The sequence below is a fragment of the Synchiropus splendidus genome, chromosome 10 (genome assembly GCF_027744825.2).
Source record: "Synchiropus splendidus isolate RoL2022-P1 chromosome 10, RoL_Sspl_1.0, whole genome shotgun sequence".
NCBI lineage: Eukaryota > Metazoa > Chordata > Actinopteri > Syngnathiformes > Callionymidae > Synchiropus > Synchiropus splendidus.
Genome location: NC_071343.1, coordinates 20,825,410 through 20,846,134, shown reverse-complemented (window position 1 = coordinate 20,846,134; position 20,725 = coordinate 20,825,410). Strand labels below are relative to the sequence as shown.

General features: G+C 42.3%; 1 protein-coding gene and 1 long non-coding RNA gene across 5 annotated transcripts; one reads left to right on the top strand and one right to left on the bottom strand.

Moving 5' to 3' along the window:
- Positions 1 to 199: 199 nt before the first annotated feature.
- On the top strand, positions 200 to 9,974 carry LOC128766494 (uncharacterized). 2 transcript variants are annotated; one of them, XR_008416003.1, is made up of 3 exons: positions 200 to 331; positions 5,888 to 5,982; positions 9,533 to 9,974. It is a non-coding gene; the product is annotated as an uncharacterized LOC128766494 (long non-coding RNA). The 2 variants fall into 2 exon arrangements; XR_008416004.1 differs by having other exon boundaries at positions 9,528 to 9,974.
- Positions 9,975 to 11,139: 1,165 nt separating this feature from the next.
- Positions 11,140 to 18,272, bottom strand: nup35 (nucleoporin 35). Of its 3 annotated transcripts, XM_053877989.1 has the most exons (10): positions 17,975 to 18,272; positions 17,841 to 17,906; positions 16,486 to 16,650; positions 16,302 to 16,420; positions 16,174 to 16,231; positions 14,876 to 14,999; positions 14,730 to 14,799; positions 12,895 to 13,023; positions 11,342 to 11,464; positions 11,140 to 11,270 (listed from the first exon to the last, which is right to left on the bottom strand). In XM_053877989.1, exons 3-10 carry the CDS (start codon positions 16,637 to 16,639, stop codon positions 11,193 to 11,195), a joined length of 855 nt encoding a protein of 284 aa, XP_053733964.1. In that variant the 5' UTR covers positions 16,640 to 16,650; positions 17,841 to 17,906; positions 17,975 to 18,272; the 3' UTR covers positions 11,140 to 11,192. The 3 variants fall into 3 exon arrangements, with proteins under 3 accessions (XP_053733964.1, XP_053733963.1, XP_053733965.1); XM_053877988.1 differs by lacking the exon at positions 17,841 to 17,906 and having other exon boundaries at positions 17,975 to 18,267; XM_053877990.1 differs by lacking the exon at positions 17,841 to 17,906 and having other exon boundaries at positions 18,202 to 18,264.
- Positions 18,273 to 20,725: the final 2,453 nt, after the last annotated feature.

The window sequence follows — 20,725 nt, the reverse complement described above, 5'->3', positions numbered from 1 at the left end:
GCAGGTCAAAATATAACACAAAAGAGCTTTATGATATGGAATAAGCTGACATAACAAAGGCAGTACAACATGTAGGGCTCAATGTTGCTGTAAGCGTCCCATCACTTAGAGAAAATGTAAAGTCCTCGTAAAGTCCAAGCAATAAAGCGCAAGGGATGGGCTGAGAAATGACCTGAGAAAAAAGACATATCCTGGGAGAAGCAGATACATTTGCAATTGTGAGTTGGAGTCAGAGACCGTGTTTGTAAAAGAAACATGTTTGAATGCTGCAGCAGGTGATCCCATTGTGTAAAAGTGAGATGGAGACGCGCAGGGCCAACTACTCCACCAGGTAGCCTCATCATGTTAGATAAGATTGTTAAAAACAACTTGGGGTGTGTATGGGAATATATCACTGTGGGCCTGGCATACACCTGAAGCCCTGCCTACAGAAGAAGAAAACACAAAATGGAGGGAAATGGTAGCCGTGAAAGGTTGGTTTTGCCACCAGACAAACCTGTCTACACAGTGGGGGACGGTGGTATTATCCATTGTCCAGTACCATCGCAGTCCTCTGTACAACGGCATCACGGTTTTCGGCATCCGAACTTCCTCATGCTCAAGTATGGACGTTTTATTATCAAAGGAGTGACTTAATCTCTAAAGGAACTCATGAAAAATGACTGAAAATGCTTGAAATGTGGAATCGTGTCAGAACCACCTGATGATGATGATCAACTTGTGCCTGCAGTTGAACTGTGAAACTTGAAGAAAAGAGTAGATCACAAAGACTAGTTTTACAGCTGGTAGTTAAAATGTTTAAATTACTTCGGAAGGGGCCATTCAATTTTTGAAATACTGTACTTTATGATAAAGTATTGAGAAAAAGATTGATTTCTATTTAATTTCTACGCAGTTGGCTTTGTGTAGGACTTTTGAGAAAGGTCAATTTATTGAGGTTTATTTAACTTATCCAGTTTAATCAATTTTATTTAAGCACAGAAAAAATATATATCTGTCACATACATAAAGCTAGTTGTACAAAACTTGTAGTGAAATGACGTAGGATGCTCTGCATTATTGTGCCATGGTGTTTCTTTTATGTATCCAGCACAATAATACTGTCTTATGGGTACATGTGACCGTATTCTTAAAAATGTATCTTAAGGAATGTGAAGCCATTAACATGATTTCAGATAATATTACAGACTTACATAGTTTTCTGAAGGATTTAAAGAGACCCTAAAGATGCAGGGACGTTTTGCTTAGAGCCGTAACTGAACCGGGTGGCGACGACTGAGATGCATTCGGAGGTTCGTCATATTTCCACAGTATTTGACGATAGTGTGAGCTTACAAACTGCCACAGTGTTATCAATTTCTACTCCAGCTCGGATAAAGATACTTTCTGAGCAAAGTCGATAAAAGCCCTACAGTGTATTGTGATGAATATACATACTGTATCGTTGGACCTATTTTGACCGATTAATTGAGAACAGTGCAAAGTAATAGGACACATCACACTGAGTTGTGTTTACAAGGAAGATCAATGCCTCCTTGAATAGCACAGAAAGAAAGAAAAGAAAGTCACTCTTTACCTCTTTAAAGAACATAATATCTGGATATTTGATAGGATATTCTCAACTTCAGGGTTTTCCTCTTCAGTAGTAAATGGATCCAGTCCAACGTTGAGCACATAGTAAGCAAGGATCCCAGGTGCAGCCTGTAAAGTTCTGCAGCTTCAAGTGAGTGAGGCAACAGCTCCTGTGGGATGTTTTGTGGGGACACCCATTTCCAGCCTTTGGTACTGCTTTATCTGTAGAACAAATGATCTGCAGTGGGTCTGTTTAGATTATTGCACCCATTCAAGCCAATTTATTAATTCAAGCTAGTGGATTTCGATGAGCATTCCATCATTCCACCATGTTTGTAAGACCGATCTGACACATCTGACCATTTAGGTTGGACACACAGTATTTTACAAGGCCATTTTCTATATCCGTTTCCTCCTGATCAACTAGCTGCAGGAGGGCTATTGTTGACCGCAACCACATGATTCTATACACAATAACTGGATGTTATAAAATTGAGTTGTGTGTTGCTATAGTCACTTCTTTCCCCAGGAATTATGCTCCTGGTCTGTTTTTCCCAAATATCGGAGCCTTCGCTTAAAAACAGTGGTCATTGTGCAAGTGAATTGTGTAGTTGACTGGTGTGAGGGCAATGCATTTTAAATATGTATGCGTTGATGAAGTGTATACAGTGACTAGCAATAAGAACTATCACTGAAATACACTGCTAATGACAAGACAAAAAGGCACCTGAAGCGGCATCTGTTGAACTACACCCTTGTTGATGTTGTCTGCAAGTAAGGCCTGGTTTCCTGCATATAGGGATGATTTGACTCCTGCATGAACAGAGTCAAGCAGACCTCTTTGCCATGGTCTACTCTGACCTGGTCCCACACACCAGAGGAAAGTACAGCAGGCCAGCAATACTACCTGTTTACTCATTGTACACAGAGAAACACACAAGCATAGGGATCTGCAGAAGATTCATACAGTACCTCAGTTATTGCTTTTGCTACATCTATCTATCTATACCTATCTATCTCCATCTATTTTTTAAATAAATATTGAATAACCTCATTTTTATAATAAAAATCCAATGACCAAAACATACACTGACCTGTGTCTCATAACGCATACATATACTACTAACAACAACTACAAAATACCAGACTACACCACTGTTCCAAACAATCAAGCACTCGTAGAGATCTCTTAATCTGGTTCAGAAACTGGTGGCGATGAGTATTTTCAGAACTTGCGTGCCCTCTATTGAACCCACCCACGTTCAGATTAATTTAAGCGGATCTAAAGTGGCGGGGTGCTACCAAGGGTCACTCAATTTAACACCATTTCTGGTACTTCCTCAACTGCCTTCTAATTTTGTTAACAGTGAATACGACCCACCCACCGATGATGTCATGGTTCACAAGCTCAAACCAACCATTGTTGGTTCCAGCCGGGAACCAACTTTATGAACGAGCTCTTTTTCCCGTCTGAACACGGGAACCGGAACCAGCACAGCTTGGCTAGCACTCACTCTGCTCGTGCACAGGTGTGCTGACAGGCTTCCTTTGGGGGATTAGTTTCTGAATGAATTGAAATATTCCTGAGACTGTGCTGTCTATAGATGATAGATGTGGTGTATCTAAAGTACAAAGTTGCACTTTTGATCACAGTAGTGAGCTGTGACTAACCTAGCAACCGTGCTAACAAGTGCTAAGTGCTAACAAATCAGGTCTTCTAACTAACAGTCAAGAAGGAAGTGAAGGAAGTTGAAGACAAAGCTCCACCTCCTGCTGTGGCCAGGCCCTGGAACTAACTCCCACTTGGAAAGGTCTTTTCACTTCCACTCATCCACCCTCAAATCTCAATTTGTGTGACCATGTTGAATGACAAATTATATATGTTTTCCTCTAACCCTTCATGAAGAAATAGTGGCTACAAAACGTAACTGAACTGGCCTCGGCCTGAGCATCTATAAATCACCCCTGCTTGCGCTATCCTGCTCCTTTAGGAAGTCAGTGGAAGACAGGCCTGCTGGGCAGCCAGTTAGAGGGCTATGCACATATTCATAGAACTGTGGTGACATTCAGTAACCAGTATTTCCATTTCATATGTGCTCCGCCCTGAAATGGCCTTCACCTCTTGGTTAAAAACCATAGGGATTGGCCTTCGCCACCATAGGGCCTTGAACAGAGTTCAATGACCAGCCAACAACAAAGAACCACTTCCAGACAGGAAAGACGTGTCCTTCAAATAGCTCTGCGCAAAGGTAGAGGTAGAAGACCAAGAAGCTGCTTGACAGCTATCTTCCATAGAAGCACCACCAAACAGCACTGCAGAGGAGGAAATAGTCCGTGTCAAATGAGCTCTGAGACCCTCAAGGGACACAGAACCTTCTGCCTCACAAGCAGTAGAAATGGCCATTCACATCCAGTGAGCGATGATGTGGCCCCTCAGCATCACAATCGGATACAAAGATGCAAAGACGATCCGGATGAAGAATCACTGACGTCCGATCTGACTGACTGACAAAGACGTCAAGTCACTCACCCTTCCAGACTGCATCTGCCATGTGAGGCGCGAGTCCCCATTCTTCCACTAAGTTTTCTTGTCACTCCCCCGCAACTGTCATGGAATTGTCTGATCATTACGTGATGACCATTCAGATGTGGCGCGAAGCGCAGCAGCCTTTTCCACCTTTTCCACCGCCATCAGCTCCAGCTGTTTTATATGCACCTTGGGACCTGACCTCTGGCCTCCTATGGAGTCCCCATCTAGGCCGCCTTTTAGTGTTTTTTTAAACACAAAAATGTAAATGTCAACAACCTTTTATAAGATCTTAAATTAAAAAAAAAAAAAATGGAAAGTATGTTTGGTGTGTTCCCCTCTTTTTCATTCACAACTTTTGAACAAATTTCACATTCTGGATCACACATGTTGATGAGCTCAAGTGGCTCATGAGAAATACTACGTCAACAGGGCTGTTTCTAGCACGTTCACTTGCTGAGCCGGATCACTCTATGTATGCTGGCAAGACAAAGTGACGACTGACTCTGAGATGACTAACAAGAGGATTCACTCTGTTCATTCCGCTCTGCAACAAACACTCCTCTTGAGCCTGAGACCAGTGCACTGAGTAATCCCTCTGGTCAATCCTACAATCTCTCTGTCGACAAAGAATACTTAGAAATGGCAAAAGACAAGCACAACTGTTGAGGTTCAGGGAAGTGAAGAAGGATTTGAGGGAATAAACGCATATGATAATTATTGGTTGTTGTCATTATCATATTAGTATTCATTGGCATTACAATTTAGAGCCTACATTATTGACACAATTTTTATTTTTACAATTGGTATTCCTATTATTTTAGCATTATCAATGCAGTCACATATTTTTATGATCACCATAATAATACAGCAGTTCAGCAGAGGACACCGTAACAGCAGACAATAACAGGATTAAGGCGAGACAAGACAGACAAGACACAAACAGGAAGACATGCTGAGCACTATAGAAATAAAACTGTAGGTAGCAGTAGTACTAGTAGAAGGAACCAACTGAACATGACTAACAAACATAACATAAGATAACTGGCAACGTGTGACACGCCTCTTGTGGATGAACTGTACAGCCAGATAACTAGGACCAAAATGGCTTATTTTCATCTCGGATGCTGAAGCATCTGGGAACAATGAGCAATACAAAAAACATGGAGTCAATAGGATCTAAAAAAATACATTAATCATTCTAATAAAAAAATAAAATAAAATGGACGATCCAACAAATTGACAAGAGAGCATCACATTTTTATTTTTGTACTACTACTAGTAATAATAATAACAATAATAATGATTGTTAATATAATAATATTGAATGTTAATATCATTGTTGTTATTACTATTTTACTACTATATTATATTACCATTATTATTATTATTATTGTTGTTGTTGTTATTATTCATTTACACTAGCTTGGGAATGGTCGATCTGTGTCACTCCACCTACAGTACTCCATATTGACACCTGTTTGATCTGAAAAGTCACCTAAAATGCAAATGAAAAAAATAATAATTACAAAAAATTTTAGAAACAAAGTGCATTTTTAAAATGCTGATCAATACTCTTCTGTACCATAAAGGTTTTTTTTCAGGAGAAGGGAATCAAACCTCCTCTCAGCTTGTCCTTGAGTCCGCCCTATGGATGGAAATATGACAACAGGATGTGGATCTTCTGAGATGCTATCTTGAACTGACATAAATGCTGCATGATGAACATTTGGCCTTGCAAGGCCGTACACCAGGCTCCATCCCCATTAGCTGCTTTCTGTTTCACAGTTCTGGGTGATGATGTCACATCCTGGCTGGGACAACAGCCATTGTACACTACAGGAGGTGAGCCTTCCGCCAAATGACCACTCTTCCTGCTAAAGGTCAGTGGGTCCGTTTGTTGCAACACCCCATTACATTACTTGTGCATGCAGATGGATGGATGACTTTACTTCTTCAGACAGGAAACTTAGATTCCACCTAAAAGTGTCATCATGTGAGAACTCAGTTTCTCTTGGGTGGAGCGCTCGGAGGGGGCCCACGGAGGAACATGATCAATGCCAGCTACTCGTGGAGGAGAGCTGAAACAGCAGATGGCATGTTGACTGCCAAGCCATTGAAGTGGCCCTCCTGGAGGGGTTTCCTCGGCATCGCTCAAAAACGCCACTAGATGTGGCTGGATCAGCACAAAGGAAGCCACACGTGCCACATGTTAATCCACTTCGTATTAAGAAGAGCGAGCCCTTGCTTGTTTCTGCTGGGATATAGGCATGGGCCCAATCACCCTAGCCGAGTAAGGTGGGAAGAAGTTGGAAATACTGTAACCCTTGGTGGCTGTAGGAACAGAACAGAAGAACCAAAGTATCTTGGACCCTAATATTATTTTCATGGCAGAAGAACACTGAGCTGTCTGGCTTCTGAGCCTCTGGGAAATGAACAGAGCCAAGAAAGAGTGTGGTTGGATAAGCACATGAAGCAATATTGGCGGCACAATTACTATGGAAAGGTTTGAGAAGGCCCATTCAGTTGTATTCCAGCTCTGACAACAAAGAGGAAAATAATGGACTGACATCTATTTAGGATCAGGAGCAGACACAGAAATGTAGGCATCAATAACCAGGAACACTGGTCCTGATGGGCCTATATTTTTAAAGATAGTTGTGTATTCACTGCCGCTCGCCCTTCTTGTGCCAGCAACTTCACATTGCACACAACTTGACATGCACCAAAATCACATTTAAAAGTAGCAATTTAGCATCAATGTCATTTAAGGTCTTGACAATAAAGATAACTGTAATTTGTCGTATTATAGTAACACATTTTTCCCAAGTTTTCCTGTTCAAGTTGTCCGCTTTATGTTCCTCACACAACCTCCCAGATGTTTTCTGTGCAGTGCACCTGTATTAATGTTAGTTAGAAAGGTCTTTCTTCCACTAGTGCTCGATATAAATATACATTCTTAAGTTAATTTTTGGGTTTGGCTTCAACTGAAAAGTGTGTATTATATCAGCTCTGACCCACTGCTTCCTCACTTCCAAAACCTGACACATGAGCGAAATGAAGCAGGCTTTCATTCTTCCATTCTTCCACATGAATATATCAGAGTGAGGAGAACGGGCAAAATAAAACCAGGTACTTACAGTACTATCAAGGATTTTGCTCTCACAGACCGAGGTAAATGATGCTGATGACAAAGTTGAGAGATATAAAATACGTAATGTTGTTGTTTTTACTTAGTTTCTTTTCAGAAATGTAATGAAATGTTCATCTAAAAACCTGTCCATGTTGTGTGACCCAACTTTTTCTAGCTCTGATTGGGATTATTTGTTTTTTCAGAATCATTTATCAGGCTTGACTAGTTATTGTTTTGATAAGTAATGGTTTTGAAGCAACACAAACCGGTGAGGTGCCATGGGACCAGCAGTGGACGATGACCTTTCATCGCAAAGTTGAAGCGACTTGTGACTTGAGACTAACAGAGCAGCATTCTGCCGTCATGCAGAGAGAATACAGGTGTGTCCTTATGTGGGCCATGACAGAACAATAGAGCTGGAGTGTCAGCAGGCCTCTTGATTGTTTTATGACCTCTTTTAAATCCCCAATGTGTTGCATCCTTTGTTAGTTTTCCTGCTTTATCAGCTGTTTGATGAAGTATTTAGTCCTTTGGCCTACATGTCTGATTTTTTATTTATTTATTTGTTTTTGCTGCATAAATATTCATGGTTGTGTTTTGGAGTAGGCCAACACTGCAGCACGATCGCAGACATGGCAGGGAGAAGTTATGGAGAACAAGTCAACAATATTAAAAAAGCTGAGAGAATATGTGAAAATAAGATTAGTCAATGAAACCAAATGGAAGGCGTGGCCCTCACTCTCAGTCAGACACCACAGCCGGTGACATTATGAGTCCGCGTCGCCGCAGTGAAGTGGTGGCACTGGCTGTGAACCTGGGGTGTTTGTATGTGTGTATTGGACACTCCAAACATTGATCCTGCAGCAGTCACCTGAACCAGGTCAGGTCCAGTCGGACCTTCCAGCAGAATGTGTTGTTGTTGAGACTCGGTGTGATGCTGTGAGGTTCCAGACAATCATCCCGTAACTCCCAGACACAGCACATACCTCAATTAGCATGGCCATAAGCAAGACTGCTGACAACAGAGCACTACAGTGACCAGAATGTCTAAAATTAAACCCTCAAGTTAGAAACACAACAACACATGTTGTCACATGATGAGTGTTCGAGATCTTCATTGTACGTACTAGATTTCATATTCAAACTCGCAATAGAATCCTTAGTTTGGCTTTGGGTGTTTAACACAATAAGAAAAAAGTAGTAGTAGTATTTCAGCATGTAAACGTAATTTGAATGAAGAGAAAGTAATACAAAGATGTCTGAGGGTGTCTCTCTAAAATCTGTCATTTAGCAAGTTATTTTGGAAATTAAAATGTAAATGGCATGTCAGAAAGTCGCAGTAAAAGTTAAAAGTTCGTATTGATTTTATCCAAGCAAAACAGATTTTCTCTTTTCATGTAGCTGAAAGGGTGTCAAGAAGATTTCTGCACATTTGTTTGCTGACATGAAAGTATCAAGTCAAACCGCACAATCGATAGGATAGCAATACGTGTGTGTGGGGGTGGGTGGGGGGTTACAAGTGTACACTGGAGGACTTCCTGTGACCAGGCAACAGTGGATGTTTGGTGTAAACTATGAAAACTGGCAGAGTTCCAAAAGCCAAAAAAAAAAAGATGCAGGAAGTCAGAACCATGACCTCTGAAACAAATCTGAGAATTGTGGCTAATGGTCTTCCTGTCTGCTGCACTCTTTCCTCAACTGACTTCGCCAGGGAACAGGATATTTCCCATCTGCATCATCCATAACATTGGAGACCGGACAACAAATCCCATGACGGAGACGTCACAGTCGCAGACTGGCACCAAGTGTCATGATGTTCGCCCCTTGACTGCCTGGATGTACCCTGTGCTTGTGATCTCTGGAGTACAAGGAGACTGGGGCGCACAAGAGGAGAATTAAATGCTGAGTGAAAAATGAAATGCACATACAAAGACAAACAGGACGGACAACCAAGGGCGTCACCAAACTGGGAATGAAATACAAACGGAAAAACCTCAACAAAACAAGAAAGAGGGAACTCACGTTACAAATGAAGAACAGAAACACACAGTGGTAAACACTTTGCTCAAGAAAAAGGATACGAAATGATCAAACACCCCTAGCTATTGTATAACATGGAGCCAGGTAGCGCTAGAGATTACTCACATTATGTTTCAATATATACATGCAGTATCATTTCTTTGGAAAAAAAAAATCACAACAATCCCCCCACCACAAAAATGCACAGAAAATATTAATAAATACTGTATATACGTAGTGTTGTATATTATTCTTGTTCATTGTTCTTTCTCTCAGTGCAGGACGGCCAGAAAAAGGGGCTACAATTTGGAGGCCGAGGCACGATACATAAAGCATCTGCAGACTGCTGAAAAATACTGAAAATATCAGACAAATGAAATACAATTAAGCCTAAGCTATTTTGACATTGACCAGTTTTGAACCCAGGCCACAATAGAGAGAGCACCAAATGCTTACGACAAGACCACCAGGGAGTATGGAGGATTTGAGACTGTGTATAGCTTGTGTACTGAAATAAATAAATTCATCCGGATCGCTGCCAAAATTCTATCATTTGTACATTGTCCCATTTCATGTATTTTATGAAAATGTCATCCATTTAAGCTGATAATGTTTCAAGTTATTTTGAACACAGACAGACCTAGAACTAACATTTAATTTCCATATTGATCAAACAGAAAAAAAAGGAAAAAATAACATAACTGCTGGGCCTGGAACCCACCACATGCCCTGAACACCATATAGGTGAGTCTCAAACTCACCCTTCCATTGTAGAGAAACATCTGAGCTTGACCAAGTCAAATAAAACTTGACAAATCTTTGTTGTGCGTTGGTGGCAGTGTGTTGAGCTTATGTCTGGGAGGCTGTCGCTGTCAGGCAACAGCCTGCCTGAAATAGATCACTTCCTGTCGAACAAAACCAATCTTTTCCTTCTTATCGGCAGAGAATATTCTACATCCTCTTCCTCTCGATGTTTAAAATTCTCCCAATTGCAGTAGGGGAAGTATTTCTCGGTTTCTCAAAATGCTCTTGGAGTAACCTTTTGTGAAGTTGTTCTTTCAAGTGTACCAAGTCATTGCTCCAGACCTTTAAATAGTGGGGGATCAGAAAAATGCTTTCGCAAATCAGAATCAGAACAAAGTTCACTGTGAGGGAGGGGAAAAAAAAACAAAAAGAGTGAGACACTCAAGAGTGTTCTGCTAACTTTGATGGACTCATACTGGATCCCCGGAAGACAGAAATACGAAGACAAACATCTTCATAATTCTCAAATGACAGAACTGATGTTTACAATTGTTGTCCGAAAAAAAGTTCTGATTGCTGTGTCAGAGTAGCGTCTGATTCATTTGATTTGCTTCGTGACAGCAATAACAGTTTAAAAAAAAAAAAAAAAAAAAACAACATTGGGGGCTGCTTCCTGCTGGTAAGTACATGTAAAACTCTTTCCAAGTGCATGAAACGGTGCAGTTACGCCACACAGGGTACTGTGACTGCTGTTACATACATACCGAGAGGCACGTGGAGGACACCACAAGAGGTCTTGTCCGCTGATCTGTACGCTGTCAATGTAAACAAGCTTACAAGTTCAGTGAACAAGGGACAACCAACGTACGCAGCAGCGACCACTGACAAGTTTGGGGAGCCGCCTGCTATTCATGAATCCTGAGAGCAGAAATGGACTGACTGCCATAGCCACAGTTTTCAAATGATATCATTGCATCAAAACAGCAGTGAGAAGCGACTGAGTCAAAACTCACAGAAACGGGCAGGTCTCTTTGTTTATGTTTGAGACTGCAAGTGTGAGGGTTTGGCAACAAGTAGCAAGCTTCTTCTATATGTTAGCACACAGCGGCACCATGTGTACGAGGAAGGAATGACAGTTGTAAAAGTATTTCAAAGCAAACTTTATTGAAGTTTTAGCAAGTCATTAGTTGTGTGCTGTTACCAGCTGAACATGTATTCCATTGCTTTAGAAACAAAGCTGTCATCTTTCCTTGGTGTCTGTCTGTCTGTGACCACCTGATGAGAAAGCAAAACAAGGTTTTAGAAACATTTCCTCCACAGTCAAATGCCCAGGGGCCATGAGTCACCTGGTTGTCATTGCTGCAGGTCCTGTAGGTGGCACTGAGGGGTCTGATCGCAGAGCGAGGGGTGGCTGGAAGGGCTGCGGATGAAAGAGGCGAGGACACTGCTTCTCCATTGTCCATAACACTCTGACCAAGAGACAGAAAAGACGCAAGTTCAACCAAGGAGTCATCTTCAAACTGAGGAACCATTTTATGACAACAAAGAAAACTTAAGAAAAATACATAAATAAATAATAAATGATGACCACAGAACATACTGCACAAACACTTCATCATCATTTTAAATGTTTTTATGATATCATGAAGTACTTTGACTTGGTATCAACAAGCATTCAAATGTCAGTACTCACAGGTAGCAGGGTATCCCTACTTTTCTTACTGACTGTTGGCGCAGCTGCCCTGAGATCATTGAGTAGTTCCATCCATATAATGGTTGATTCCTCTAGGTTCTCATGATCATTGAAACCTTAAGATGTGAGTCCTTGTGTGGCAGTCGATGACTAATTTTTTTTATTTCTTAAATTGCGAACAATGCCACACGATCTTGCCTGGAGTTCGGAGTCTGATGGACGGAGCGATTCTGTGGACAGGTGACTTCCGTACAGTGGCCTTTAATTCAGCTTAGGTGATGCCTAACTGGTCTCTGGGAGCCAGTCTTCAGAACTGGACGGGGGCCCATCATAAAAAGTGGCTTGAGGTCATGATGATCCAGAAACAATCACGTGATTGATGATGCGACGCTTGCCGTAATCAGAGCCGCTTATGGACTACACTGAGCCATATTTTGAGCACAGCTTAAAGAATTTTGCAAAAGTAAATTTAAAAAAATATCTTTGCATGCCATCCTCAGCCGTTCCTTTTTCTGAGTTTCAAACAGTCTTTCCTACCATAGTCTTTGGATTTTCTTTAGCGATACAACTGTCAGGCTCTATTGTGCCGTGAGCACCGAACACCGCCAGTGGCTATAGTGACGATGAAGGGCAGTGGAACAAGTGTTCAGAAATAAATGAAAGTAATCCCTTTAGCAGATTTGCTGTGAATTTATCTTATTTATGTAAATTCAGTTTCCCTCTTAGACTTTTTCTTTGAAACTAAATTTTGACATTTTATGCAAACTGTCTGTTGACAAGTAGTATTTATCTGATATTTGTTTATTTTGGACATAGTTTTTGGAAACCGGAGGCCTCAGACCGATATTTCGTTGCCATAATACAGTGATATGTTTTTATGCAATGACAATAAAGAAAGTCTAGGTCTAAGTCTAATTATTAAACAGCAAGTGTGTAACTTTGAACACCAATTTCTCTTTGTAAATATCAATTGTTGTGGCGAGAAATACTAACCAATTTTGTATTTGAGTCAACTTGATCTCAAAATGTATTTACGATACATTTATAACATGTAGACGAAGTGACATTTGCTTTACTCACAGTGATTTTTTTTGCTGACGTCACAGAGGTCACGAGGATGTCAGGAGACACGTAAAATCCCTCAGAAGTTCTGTGCCACTTTGAGTGGACATGTGATTAATTCAATGGAGTGCCATAGAAACTCACTTTGTCTATGCAAGGCTTCACTCCAACCATGATGGCATCAGCAAAAACTTTGCCATCTTTAGACAGGGCCTTTCTGGCTTGCAGGCGCGACTGATACTGAAGATGCATCCAGTTGCCTGGAGACGCCATCTAAGGACACAACAAGGGAGCATTAATATCCTTCTACAACATGATTTGGAACCATATTGACACAAATGAGTATAAATAATACATGATTAATGGAGGCAGGTATGAAAGATAGCAGGAATCCAATGACATTTGGTGACTAATTCATTGTGTTATGTTTTTTGTACTTTGCATGCAATTTATCCTTTATCTACAGTACACAGTAAATTAGGTACAAACAAGTATCACACCCTCTTGTCTTGCGAATTAAGTGACAAATACTCTTGAATGAGCAATTACTTGATCAATTAAATAAATTATAATATTTATTAAAATAATGATAGAAATATGGGTTCTAACACGAATGAGAAACCATTCACCTGCAATACAGTCTGTGAGGTGAATTTGGCACATACAAAAGAAAAAAAAAACACCTTGTGGGAGAAGAACATTAAAAGGCGTCAACGTGGTGAATATATTACGATATTTATGAAGCGCCTGATGGGACCAGACAGTGCACTCTCACATTGAATTTCAGGTGTTTCACTTGCTCTTTTGACTAAAAGGTTGCTGCATTGTGTCTGTGAAGAGTTGGTCGTTTTTTTACCCTTGAAGAAAAAAAAAAGTAAATTGAAGTTTATGGTTCCTGTTTTCCACATCAATTCATATGATCAGTATCAGTGAGTGGCACTCTGCTCAGCAGCATAAAACCTGACCAGAGCATGCCATATAGAGGCATGATCTGTGACAGCACAGTGGCAAAAGGGAAGCTTAGGACGGCAGTAAAGACAGCCATGCAGTGCATCTGAGAAACTGTCGGCTGTGAAATGCTTGCAGCGTGGACCTTGGCACTGCATAGGGAGATTCCTGCAGCTGTGCTGTCTTGGAAAAACAAACCTAATCCACTGGGTCTTCAAAAACATGTTCTTCTCCCTAACAGTCAAAAACACAAATACACACTAGCTTTCAAGACAACAGTCATCTCTGGTTTAAAAGTTGCACCATGAAGTTCATCTTTCTATATGGTTGCACGCTCCTTCTCAGGTAGCACGAACAAGTTTTAGTGTTGTCATTTCTAATTATATCATATCATATAAATATACAGAATGAACAATTTCGGTCCCTGTACTATGCCATGGGGAACTTTTACTCTATTGGCACTCTTACAGTACTTCAGCTAATATTTGCCACCTCCTGTTTAAAAAGCCTTGGGCAGGCCCTCTGACCCCAGCACTGCCTACTGTGTCAAATGCTTTTTAGGTGCAAAAATCTTCCTCACACATACCATTGTTGTCACCTGCCGTAACATCCTCTAAAAGAAAGAAAGAAAGAACCAAATTGCTTATCATTTTTTCCTCCCCGAGAATTGGGCAAGTCTTTCAAGAAACAGTTTTTTCTAGAATTTTGGAGGACTGTTCGAGTTTTGCCAGTCACCTTCATTACGGAGGGGGTTGAGCTCTGCTACCTTCAGTCAAGAAAGGTTGCAGTTTGCAATGAAAGAACACATTTGCATAACAAAGGCTCACATATGTAGTGTTCATATACAGGGAAGCTACTCGCTTGCCAAACTTGATGCCACATTCTGAATGCCCTCCTAAACAACTCCACTCGCGCAACACATTTCTCTCACACTACGTTATGCTTAATGCTGAGATTTGACACAACCTTCAAACATTATATTGAAGGTCATACTGGAATGCTAACAGTGTGAGTTTGTGTTGACATCTCACCATGTGCTTCAGGATGTTTCCATACTGAGCGAACTGAAGGAGAATATAGGAGGCTGAGGCTGGAGGGAATCTGGATCACAAAGAGAGAAGATAATACATGTAAGTACATAAAAAGAATCTTATACAGTCTACATGCAGAAAGTTACCCAAAGACCGTGACCCATGTCTGGTCAAGCTGATCGTCAGCCGACAGAGACTCTCCCTGACTGTAGAATGGATCCACCTGAGCTGGAGACAGACAAAACTGCTGGACACCAGGAGACATGCAGCCTAGTGGAGAACAGACAGTAGACAATATAATGATTACTGGGAACAGCTTTGCTTTCTTACCAACCACTGCACCTGTATTGTATATGCATTCAAAATCTCTTGAGAGGGAGCAAATAGATGCACACTCTTTGTGAAGGCTGGACCAAGTCAGTTAAAAAAAAAAAAAAGAAGAAGAAGAAGAAAAAGGGGCAGACGTTCAGAAATAGATTCATTAATGAAGATCAGTCAGTGACAGAGTCAGCCAGTAAACAGTGTTCACAACAGGTTCTTTCATACTAGTGGTGCAATTCCAGTCGCTTCACTCGGATCCAAATGGTTTGAGGCCCAATGCACTGTGGCTGCATGAAGTCAGATGAGTGATAAGTGGTTATTCAGGCCAAGCACCCCCCACAATAGAGTGACCTGGACATGGGGGCAAAGACCCTGAAGAGACAGTGTTCATGAATTAAAAATTGGCTGATGATTAAGTGTGCCATACTATGGAAGCAGACGGTTTGTCTTACTCCGTTAAAGTATTAACATGGGGTATGAAGCGTGCACATGAATCACTTCCGGCTTCAACTGATCACTTATGTCAATCACTGCAACCATTTAAGATGATCGAGCAGCCAAAACAAACCTGTTGATAATAAAAAATAAAGCTGGCTAACATGTCACCCTAGTGAGACAGTATTACCGCTCTTAAACAAACAAGTCAGTTTAATGGTGAAACCACGTGGTACCACACAAACTCCAGATGCTGACTGAGCGGCTGTCACTGGGTGTGTTGGAGATGACCCAAAGTGGCGCTGCATCGATCTGTGACAGAGCATTTGTTTGTGTACCACATGCGTTGGAAAATAATGCATGCGCTTCCAATGAGGTAAGTAAATAGTGAAGCACACGCAGAGAGCAGCGGCATTTGCATGTTCCTCCTCCTCCTCACAAATACAAACACATCTCTTCATCTTTCAAGACAATATTTAGCAGTGGTGAAAAAGTTGCTCCATCAAGTCTCTGATCAGCTCTGTTAACAGCATGCAGCATGTCATCAATCCCATGATTCTTATCAGGACACATGCTTCACGACTAAAGAATCACATAAACCTTACGCTTTGTGCAGACACATTTCCACATCCTCCAAACACTGCTAACAGCTCTTAAAACACAGCTTACAATTGCATTATCAATGTACCTGCTCCTGGAGTGGAGGGGAACCGTGCTGCCAGGGGAGACTGCATCATTGAAAAAGACTAGAAATAGATATGTGGTATCAGTCATATGATCATCATTCAAGCCGAGATTCCCTGCTGCAGCACCTACCGGTCCAGTTTGAGGTGTTCCAGCAATTATAAGGTCATCTTGAATGCTTCGGACAGGCGGAGCTCCACTCTTTTCCTTTGGGGTAGGGACTACAGGTGGCGGCGCAGCACCCCCACTTCCTTCACAGAGATATTGTCAGAACTATACACAGTCAGTCACTCAGTTTATGTACTGCCATACGCACCTTTTATTAAACTTGAGCTGTCCAGGATTGGTGCAGAGAGGGTGAAGGAACGGGGCTGTGGACTGGTGGGAGCTGGCAAATCCCCCATGAGGAATCCAGGCAGAAATTGAGCCCCGGAGGTCAGTTTGGGAGATGTAGGGGAGCCCAATGCCATGGGTTCGGTATCTATTATAGGGTGTAAAAACGAACACATCACAATCATATTTGACTCTGACCTCACAAGGTTGGTAGCATGACTGAACATTTATTAACTATCCAATTTTTATTTTAAGTAGATCTGTTGGTGTATAATGTAGTCAGGAAGTTGCTAAAGAAGTACAGAAATGGTCAGAAGGGGTTGCACCTGAGCTAGGATTTTGAAATACGGCGTTCATAGCTCCGCGCTCCTGTCGCGAGATGTGGATAACCACAAGATTACGCCAGTAAACAAATAAGGCTCCACGATGGCCACGCATGCAAAAGGGTTGAGAAGTGGCAAATTCAAATCATTTTCAGCGAAATTACCGGGCGGAAACACCCTTTTCAAGGAAACCAGTGTGATGTGACAACGACGAGGAAACAGATTTTTGACCATCGCCTCATCCATCAGCTCTCTTCAGTCCACCTGTCATCGGTTAGTTGAAAGCAGAATAAAGCAAAGGTTCTGGAGTGTCCATCTCAGACCCATGACCTCAGTATCATTGAGATTAGATTAGATGTCAGGGAGTTCATAAACATGCAGTTTATTGATGAGAGCCCAAGAATTTGCAGGCACCTTCTTTCCATCAACAATGGGTTGCATCATCTGATGAAAATAAAGAGCCTCATCTACAACTGCCACAAAACTCTTCATGGATGAAACCGGAGACCATACATGGAACTTTACAAAGGACCGGGGTATAGAAAGTATTTAGTTATTTGGGTAGTTTCGGTTGCTATGAACACTTTAATAGGGAAAGCAGTCGTTTGTTAGTATATATCTTCACCGAAGCCCCTAACCATGAGTGAAAGAAAGTTTTATGTGGCACCATTCATGCGAAGAAAACATTCATTCTGCCAGGGTGTGTAACATTTGGAGCACGACTGTGGGTTCATGGATGGATGGATGAATGGAGGACGCTAAGATGAAACAAACAAACGTGAAGTTATTTAAATCTCGTGCAACTTATCTACCGAAAAGCCCTCTTCAGAAACATAACTGTCTGTACACACTCAAAGGAGGACACACGCTTCTGACTACCGCCTGAAATACGTATATGTATTTGATAATATATGTTAACGGGAATAAATACACTCATTGTCCTTCCTCACTAAAGGTTGCTGGCAACAGCAAGAACATGCTAAAACATGCTAGTTAGGAAAGTTGTGGCACAGACCTTATATGTCACAGTCGCCGTTGAACGTTTAGGGTAGACTCGCAACAAATTGTGGACAGTCTCATTCTCGAATGACGGAAATAGAAACTTTAATGGAGTGACTACGGGCAAGCTTAACATCCAGCTGTACTTACTCGGTAAATCCATGTCGTTTGCGATACTTCCTGGCCGCGGTTTTCAAAAAGCGAAGCTACACCATGGAACAACAGCGGCGCAAAGAAACAAACTAGTGGGTCGTATGAAAATGGTAATCCATTAAAAGACTTCGCCGGCGAAATGCGTTCACAAACACAAAATAAAAATGAAGTGTTTCCGTAAAATCGTGTGGCAGGCAGGTAACGCTTCGCAACGGCACACTTACGATCGCCGCCTTAGTACCGAAGCGGCTGTCCATACACGATTTGATAGCTCCAGCGCCTCGTTCACGCATGCGCGCACTTGCGCTCTCTCGTTTCGCCATGTTTATATGGCAACCCGATAGGGTCAAATTGAAACAACTGCTGCACGGTTCTCAAAACGCTGTTTGAGGGCGAAGTGCCTTTGCCCATGAGCCTTGATTTGAAAAGTACAGCTTTATTCGATTACATGACAATGACAGGTTTGCAGGTTTTCTTTTCTTTTTCCTCTCAATTTTATGATAGACTGTAAAATACACAAATCAATGAGTCATGGCAGTTTTCTTGAGATGTCCAGAACTTCACAAATGGACCAACAATGGTATATAGTGGTGTTTAAATACGTTGTTTGCATTTACTTATTAACATTAAGACACATCATCCTATAAACATGGCAGGACTAGTTGAATAACTAAAAGCACTACAACATTTATGTCATTGATAGCATCCAATTCACATGAGCGTACATATCAATAGATGGATGGATTGACTGACTCACACCTATTTATAAATGTTTTCCGCTCACCACTGATGCAACTGAAAAAGGTGCCACTGTTACCAGACCTTTGTGCTGCTAATGGATGTTACTATCAGCGAAACCTTAGAAACAGATCCTGAGGAATCACACTTCACAGGCAAAGGTGAAAATAGTGGATTAAGTTGAGAGACTGAACTGTCAATGAGTTAAATGAATCCTGACAGGTCTGATAGAACCGCTCCGTTTCTCTTCTGGGTTCTTGCCATGACATAGCCAACATAGGTTGTGCCATTGAGCAAAAAGGCAGTGTTATTCATCCATAACCTGACACTTCCTTTCAGGCCATACAGCTTAAAAATGGTAACAACAATAGCACGTTCAGATGTTGTGTATTGCACAACTCGTATTGAACAACCTCGCTCTTGCACAGGACTTGAACAACTTTTACTGTCACTTCGAGCAGCCATATTGCCTCAACACCTCGGTCTCTCCAGCACCCTGTTCCACTTTACAACAAAGGACTATGCTGTCTCTTAGTGACGCAACTAAGACGAACGATGTCACTGAAACAGCAAAGTCGTTCACAGTCACTTTTGATGAGTCACCTCCTCCCCTCCCCCTCCTTCTCTTGACATCATGGGGCAGGACGTGCTGACTCAGTTCAGGAAGCTGAACCTTCGGAAGGCAGCGGGTCCGGACAGAGTTTCCCCTGCCATCCTGAAGCATTGCGCGGCTGAGCTGGCTCCAGTGTTCACGGACATCTTCAATGCTTCCTTGGTGTCCTGTCATGTTCCTGCCTGCTTTAAGTCCTCCACTATCATCCCTGTTCCCAAGAAGGCCAGGATCCGGTGGCACTGACGTTTGTGGTCATGAAGTCCTTCAAGTGCCTGGTTCTCTCTAACCAGAAATCTACCACTGCTTCTCACCTGGACTCATTGCAGTTTGCCTACAGAGCCAACAGATCTGTGGACGATGCAGTGAACCAGGCCCTTCATTACGTTCTGGAGCGTCTGGACTGCCCAGGAACCTATGCCAGGATCCTGTTTGTGGACGTCAGCTCTGCTTGAAGACAAGCTTCGCCAGCTCAACCTGCTTGACTCCCTCTGTAGATGGATTACAGACTTCCTGACCAGCCGGAGTCAGCGTGTGCAGCTGGGGACGACTTTCTCCGACACTCGGACCCTCAACATCGGGTCTCCTCAGGGCTGTGTTCTCTCTCCATGGCTCTTCTCCCTGTACACTAACTGCTGTACCTCCAGCCACCAGTCCGTGAAGCTGATCAAGTTTGCGGATGACAACACCATCATTGGGCTCATCTCAGATGCAGATGAGTCAGCTTACAGGAGGGAGGTGGCGCAGCTGGTGGCCTGGTGCAGCCACAACAACCTGGAGCTGAACGCCCAAAAGACAGTGGAGATGATCGTGGACTTCAGCAGAATCACAGCTCCTCTGTCCCCTCTCATGTTGGCTTGTTTGCCCATTCCCATTGTGGACTCCTTCTGCTTCCTGGTAACCACTATCACGCCATTAGGTCCCTCATCAGGAAGACCAAGCAAAGAATGTTCTTCTTGTGGCAATTACGAAAACTACGACTGCAGACGACGTTGCTGGTGGAGTTCTACATGGCCATCATCCAGTCCATCCTCACCTCCTCTATCACCATGTGGTACAACAGCGCCACCTCCAGGGACAAGAGCAGACTGCATTGTACGTTCTGCTGAGAAGGTGATTGTTTGCAGACTGCCACCTCTTCAGGACTTGTATGTCTTCAGGACCCAGAGACGTGCAGGTCGGATCAGAGCTGACACTTCTCACCCTGGACATGGACTGTTTGTTCCTCTTCCCTCTGGCAGGAGGCTACGGTCCATCCAGACCAGAACCTCCCGTCACAGGAACAGCTTCTTCCCCTCGGCCGTCAGACTGTTGAATTCGTGATCAACCTTTGTTTGTTAAGGTTTGCAACCCTGTCAGAAGCACATAGACATTTTGTTAAATGGCTCTACAGTTCACCC

What these genes read in the sequence shown, in the direction of transcription:
- nup35 (XM_053877988.1), bottom strand. An exon ending in GAACACCTCAAACTGGACCG is followed by an intron (nt 16,232 to 16,301) that starts GTAGGTGCTGCA and finishes ATCTATTTCTAG; the next exon opens with TCTTTTTCAATGATGCAGTC. An exon ending in CCTGCAGCAATGACAACCAG is followed by an intron (nt 11,271 to 11,341) that starts GTGACTCATGGC and finishes CTTTCTCATCAG; the next exon opens with GTGGTCACAGACAGACAGAC.